This window comes from Tinamus guttatus, unplaced genomic scaffold (genome assembly GCF_059628265.1).
Source record: "Tinamus guttatus ecotype Peru unplaced genomic scaffold, ASM5962826v1 Tinamus_guttatus_pri_ptg000038l, whole genome shotgun sequence".
NCBI classification, from domain to species: Eukaryota; Metazoa; Chordata; class Aves; order Tinamiformes; family Tinamidae; genus Tinamus; species Tinamus guttatus.
In genome coordinates, this window is record NW_028288572.1 from 1,165,798 (window position 1) to 1,172,920 (window position 7,123).

General features: G+C 42.4%; 1 protein-coding gene across 1 annotated transcript in view; it reads left to right on the forward strand.

The window, feature by feature from the left end:
• The window catches only part of TRAPPC9 (trafficking protein particle complex subunit 9), a 359,903-nt gene extending 353,066 nt beyond the window's left edge, over positions 1-6,837 (forward strand). The window contains exon 23 of the mRNA XM_010225586.2: positions 5,418-6,837. Coding sequence (XP_010223888.2) covers positions 5,418-5,597 — 180 coding nt within the window. The 3' untranslated portion in view covers positions 5,598-6,837. The remainder of the gene's footprint in view (positions 1-5,417) is intronic.
• The last annotated feature ends 286 nt before the right edge of the window (positions 6,838-7,123 follow it).

The window sequence follows — 7,123 nt, forward strand, 5'->3', positions numbered from 1 at the left end:
CACAGAACACACCATCAATGGGGGTTTTAATGGGTGCTACCCATTTTCTTGGCTGAATAACTTAGATATGTCAGCAGGAGTACTCATGAGTCGGCTTTGCCTCTCTGACAACGTGAATTTTTTAAATCAGAATTGCAGTGTTTCAATGGCAGCTGCCGAAGGGGTTGACCCTGAAGGCTAATGAGGGAAAAGGGAGATGTCAGTGTGATGTATTCCTACCTTCTGATTGAGTCTCCGATGGGGCGAGAAGTCAGGAGGTCACATCTCCTGTGCTTGGCCAGGCAGCCTTCTCATACGTTACGGGCTCCATATTTGCCCCAGTGCTCAGGATTGTGACATTTCTTCTGTAAACACAACCCCTGATAAGTTAAAAATAGAGTTGTTTTCTGCTATTTGTCCTCTTTTTCATTCAAAAAGGAGGAATGAAGCAAATGTTGACTCTTAGGCAAGAAGTGCTATATTTCACGGTTCATAGTGTTGATGTTTGTCCTCCACAGGCTCCCCCAGAAAACACTTACTCATATTTCTTTGAGGCATAGAGCACTGATGCTGGAAGAAAATTCTCCCAAGAGTGTAGCTAATGTTGTCAGAGGCCCTTTCATCCCCTGCAATAACTAATTCAGTTATGGGAAGAAAAAAAAAAAAAAAGATTTCAGGAAGCAGCACCTGGTTTGGGGACAAGAAAAAACGTCCTGGTTTGTGCATCTGATGCTTCAGGGAATGACGAGCATCCTCAGAATATGTTAATGCTCTGAGTTTGGCAGAAACTCAGACAGACGCCGTCTGAGGAACCAAAGAAGCTTACAATTGGGTGAGATGAAAGAGATTGATGGTTTTTCTTTTTATAAATGAGAGCTGAAATGTTAGACCAGATCCCCTGCTGGGGTACTCAGTGCTGCTTTATTGAACGTGTGCCCATTGCTTTTAGGAGCTAAAGTCACAGAAAGAGCATTATTTTGCTGGATTAACAGAGTTGGCTTGAGATATTCCCATCTCCCAGCTGTTTGTCCCCTTTGTGGGAAGTTGTCCTCCTCTTCCCCAGCAGAAGACATGGTAGAGCCTTCATTTCGGCGTGGAGCCAACCAGGTTCGCCAACTCCCTTCATCAGCAGCTTAAGCTAATTAGGCTGACTTTACACTGACACTAGCAAGGAGGTGGTGACATGATTTATTGCTATGTTGAGCTGGGAGGGAGGCTGGAGAAGCAGTATAGGATCTGGTGCACAGGTAGTGGATGGGCCACAACAGCTGGGAGCATCAGGTGTTGGAGCATGAGTTGAAGAAGGTCCTCAAGCTCCAAAAATTTGGTCTGTTATCATGCTATTACAGAAACCAAAGCACTGCTGCTCTGAATTGAATGTGGCCTTTGGAGGAAAGAAGAAGAAAAGCTTTCAGAAACATTAATTCTTATCAAGCCAGATCTCTAATTGTTCAGCAAATCAAAATTATTTTTGTTTTCATGGAATGCTTAAGGTTGGAAGGGACCTCTAGAGGTCACCTAGTCCAACCCCCCTGCACACGCAGGGTCACCTAGAGCACGTGGCACAGGACTGCGTCCAAGCGGGTTTTGAAGATCTCCAGAGAAGGAGACTCCACAACCTCTCTGGGCAGCCTGTTCCAGGCTGTTTTCAGATTAAAGAGTTTCAAATCTCTTTCCACACCTATATGGAAGGCAGGGAATATATGCAGTATTTTTCATCATCCACACACTGCTTTGCACAATGCGCGAAAATTGCTTCACGGGGAAAAGATAGAGGATTTTGTATTTCTCTTACGATTGGAAGTCCAAGTTAGCTGCTTCCTCCTGGAGTCCTCTTCTGAGTGCTTATTTACCTTTCTCTGATCTTTAATATAATGCAGCAGTCTGGGTTTGCATCACAAAATTTCTGCTGGGATATGCCTACCTCAAAAAAGCAAGCAAATACTATTTGAAGATTTTAAAGGGTATTGGAATATGCCCATTCCTTTTGAATTACAGAAAATCTTTGTTTTTAAGCATAACTTTTAATTTGGTTATCTTTATCTTGCTATGTTTTCATTCAGCTGAAAAGATGACTTTATCAGTAAACATACAGATGTAGACCTTTTTTCGGTGGAAGATATTAAAATGTGAGACAGGATGGTGGACCCTCACCTATTCAAATACCTTTGCATTTGTTATTTTTTTCTCTCATTTTACAGCCTTAGGTTTAGCTTTAGATATATTATTGTAAATTCTTAGCTCGTATCAATATTTTGTCTTGAATAATTAGTTGATACGTTATGCAGATTACTGGAACCACCAGCAATTCATCTTTCCTTGTAGTTCTCCTTTTACCATTACTATTTAAAAACATTTTTCCTTGGGTCTGGTATCACTGCGTAACTCAAGTGGTAGTGGAAGATGAAGAAAAAATCATTAATAGATAGTCATTTTGAATCAGCCCAGAAGCTATGATGAACATTTGCTCACTGCTGGCAGGTCCCCTGTGGCCCAGCTGGAACAAATTACTTTTCTTGGCACTGCTTTACTCAGACTGTAAACTCTTTGGGGCAGTGCACAGTTGCTGGCAGCAGCCCTGGTCTCCAACTGGGCTCCCTAAGCATTACAGCAGTAAAAATACAGCGTAATTAGTTCCTAGCGATCAGAGTCCCACATGGTAGCCTGAATAAGGGAAGGATTAGGATGGAGGTAGAAAATTTTTCTTCTGAGGAGCAGAGGTGGAATGTGGTCAGTGAGCCACTACTTTTCTAGCCATGTTTTCCTGGTGTGGCAGCTTCCCATTTCTGGTTTCCAGGCAGAAGATACAGCAGAAGAGCTTTAGTTGATGCTTGCTGACTCAACATCACAGACTAGCACAGCTTCTAGGCATGTATCGAAGCCGTGATTCCACAGGGATCACCATAGGATCCATGTGCTGCTAGATCAGTTGGCAATACAAATTTGGTCCAGGGCAGACGTGAGCCAATGTTCTTTGTGCTTCCGTCAGATTCGCCGGATCATGCGCTGCAGTCTTCGTGCAAGGTGGGGTACAAGTGACCAGTGTCGTGCAAGTAAATGGAGAATGGGCAGAAAACAAGAGGGAAGCTTGTTTGATAGGTCTAATGAGTTGTTCTGGGATGTCCGGACTCAATCCCAGGGGGCAAGAACTTGTCGACAGTGGGGAAGGAAGATGCCAAAGATAGGGGTCAGGAGAACAGCTATGACACGCGTGGATGATACGATGCTGAGGTAAGTTTGCTGTGGGTCAGGAAAAGTGCTCAGCATCAGAGCCAAATGGAGCCAAAGCTCTGGCAGCTCTAGCTATGCTACTGCTTGTGAACAGCCAAACGCCAGTGTGGGAGCAGCAGAAAGGAGCACTTGATATCCCCGTGGTCTATGAGGAGTGTGTGTCTGCTATCTAAAATTCAGTGCTGTCACTCCTGATAATGTTCATGGATAATCAGCAAGTATCTGTTGAAGGAGAGACCTCAGTCCTGTCCACTTTTTTCTTTACAGCATGAGTTCCTATTTAGAATGAGAACTGGTTTTGTTTGGTGCTTCTTGCTGCACAATCATACAATGAAGTGATGAGCCCTGGGACTGGTTTGTTGGAAGTCACGTGCAAGGGAATGAAGTAGGATGGATGGTTAGGGGTGAACTGGGCTGAGCCTAGCCCTTTGCATCTACTCAGAAAACCCATAGAGGCAGTGGTAATCCAAACAGTTTTCAGCCTTTTGATATATTCTTGAAGTGCCCCACGTTCAAAGAAATTGCACTCCTTGAAACCTTTCCAAGTGGTTTCTTTCCCATATCTCCTCATGATCATCCTTCTTCACGACTTTCTAGGAAATGGCAAGGTGCCTTTCAGCACCCATAAACATTTACCCAGCAAATCCTCAGTTTTTGATGTCCCAGTTTAAGATGGGACCAACTGGTGAGCAGGGATCCTCCTCGTCCTTGACCACATTGGTAGTCCCATTTTGAAGCCTTAGCCTTGTCCCTTCATTGTACCAGGAGTAATGAAGCAGTGGTTCCCTTGCAAAGATTTTCTCCTGAACGCAGTCAAGTCTAGTGCATGTGGTCAGCTTAGCTGTTGTGGAGGCAATGCTAGAGTTTCCACTGCAGTTAGATTTGGGTCTGGGTCGGAGTCTGATTGACCCGTCCTGCTCTCATTTGGCATCAGCCCTGGACACTGTGACATGGTGGGCTTTGAGGTGTTTGGAGGTGAGGTGTACTGGCAGAAAAGAAAGGCCCATTACCAGTGAGTATCCAAGTGAAAAAAGAAAGTATGCAGGCTTAGGAGAGAAGGGATTACACCTTGGGTTCATCTTAAGAGGGTGGCTTCCAGGTCCTGGGAGAAAAAGGGGACTGGTAAGGTGGTTTTGGTTGTGAGGTAAACAATACTGAAGAGCATCAGGTGCCTCTTATTAGATCAGTTTTGCTGGACTAAAGTTACCTCTTCACATTGTTTTGTTTTTGATTTTTTTTTTGTTTGTTTTATTTTGTTTTTTTGGAATAAATTTGGTCTGATGGAATTTGTGCTGATTCAGCTTTTTGCATCTGCGGCAGTTTTTACTCAATTCTAGGCACTCTGACACTGGATTTAACATCTTGTGGAAGCAGTGTATGAATTCAAAGACTGGCACATGCTGCATAGCGATGGGATTATTGAAGTTAAGAAGTGCTTAAATGTCTTGCTGAAATGGTGGATCAAGATATTGTTATTTGTTATTGCTATTTGTTATAACATGTTATATGTTATTATAGTGATATGGATTGCAAATGATTTTGGGATGAAAAGAGATAAATAAATGTGAAAACCGTGCTGATTCTGTATTTAATTAGGACAAGTTAAATTGGGAGATCTACTTTTAGTAGAGTGTTTCCCACCAACTTAATTAGTCCCATGATAGGGAATGTTAAATATTACTGGTTAGAATTTACAGTCAGATTGTGCCTTAATAATAATTGTGGATTAATTTAGTTATTGCTAGGTAGGCAAATGGTGTTTAAGCATGTGTTTAACAAAAGTTCAAAGCTTTGATTTAGACCTTGATATAGATATGAAAGACACGTAGATAAAGTAGTTGATAAATGTAGTCTAAGGGAAGATGTTTCTGGACATACAGGAAAACTGGAATTCCTTCTACCACAAACCAAGTCTGTTGTGTAATCAGGGACCTCTGAAGATCTGTCTTCTGGTTTGAGCTGTGCCACAGCTTTGCTGCAGAGGATGATAACATAGGATTTGATGATCAATGCTTCAGTTTTATCATTGTTAGAACAAGGGCAAGGTATTCACCTTTTCTTGTGGGAAGGCAATATTGAGAGGTTTAAAGTATGCATATTTCTAGAGTACTTTGGGATCACTTAGAGAAGCTGTTGAATTGAAAAGTACCATTACTTTGTGGTGTTGCTTGCTTGGTTTTACTGATTTTTCACCTTCTCTTTTTCAGGTGAAGCCAACCAAAGACTCTGTGTACTTTGGAGCACTTCTCTTTCTCTACACAGGTGACTTCTACCTGAATATCAAATTCCACGAGGACAACTGCAACAGGGATCTCCCTCTCTCCTGGTTCTGCCTTCCCAGTGTTCACATCCGTGCGATGGAGCCTGTCATCCAAACTAAAGTGTAGATGTGCTGTGTGCTGGTTGATTAACAACAGTGCCCAGAAATGCTTGGCACAGTCTCTGCTTGACCCCAGCTTGTTTCTGTCCACCCCCCGGCCACAGTCCCTACTTTGGAGGAACAGCTGAACACTTTCTGAATTGGCTGGTAGTCATTTGGGCAGCTGCTTTAGCTAATTTCAGAGAGAAAGATTATAAATATGCTAGAGTTCTCTTCTGCTTCCAAAAAGCCTTTGAAACAGCTAATATGTGCATTATGCTTTCATACACCCCACTGATATCAGCGGATTTGAAAGGATCTTGAAGGCTGAATTTAACCTTGTATTTGAAGGTAGTGATTCCAGTTTGGATAGTCCTTCCTTATTGTTTCAGCAAAAGTTGTGTATCTGTATTAAATGCCTCCTGGCATACAATGAACCTGTGGTGTGTAGTAGGTACCCTTGGGGTGTAGTTCTCCGTTGGGCTCCCAGGCTTGTTGTTATTCCACTTGTTTGTTGAGTATTTGGTGTTTTCAGTGGTAAATACTGGTAGTGATGCCTATTCTTGTGTTGCTTTGTGAAAGAATAGCAGATGTGCCTCCAGGTATTCTCGTCCTACCCTGAGCTCAGCGCCTCTGTTCCTGGTGGAGTCACTGCCTTTTATTCAGGAGATCTATGAACATGAAAAGAAGGATGGCAAAGAGGAAATAAATTTTTGTCCTTGAGAAGAGAAATAAGCCAACTGTTGGGTGGCTGGGGGCTAGCCTATCAATTCAGTCTATGAACTCATGTTTCCAAGAAGTCACAGTCACCAGAAACATTTACAGATCCTTGATGTGCCACCAGAATTAATCAGCTGACCATTTTTACCACTTTGTGTGAGTTTCGCAGACTCTTCTGATCAGGTATTTCATGATAATAGGCTGAGCTTGATTATGTGCTTTTTTTGTTTTGTTTTGTTTTTTTTTAAGAATGATTAAGTTTAATGATTAGGTAGTTAAGGCCATGGAATTCCTGACCAAAATAGTAGTTGCTGAATGTACTGAAGATTTAACTAGCTGTTTTTTTCCAAATAATGCTTTTGCATGGAGAAACCTGAATTTACTCCAGGCAAAACAGGGAGATATTTCATCTGCATGACTTATATGTTACTTCATGGACCATAGACTTCAAACATGGCTCTATCTTTTCTTGGATTTACAGCCTGCAGTTGCTAAAGCTGGTGGTAGAACCTCACAGAGGATGATTATGCCAAGATGTGGTGGGAAGCTCAAGTTAGCTCTGTCTGTGCTAAATCTACATGCACAAGTGTTTTTCTTTAGGCTTTATCCAAATGTGGATAGACTACTTCATGCCTGCATTGGTGTGTCCGCTGATGCCATGGAGCACTAGGCTGGAGAGCCACTCTCTGGATCTCTGCACCATGTTCAGTCGGACTTGTGGTTATGACGGGTATTTTCAATAGGATCATGGCAGTGCTCAGAACTCGATTCATGGCATGTTTGCAAAAGGCTGGAATGTATTGATCCTGCATTTTCTTAATTTGAAGGAACTGT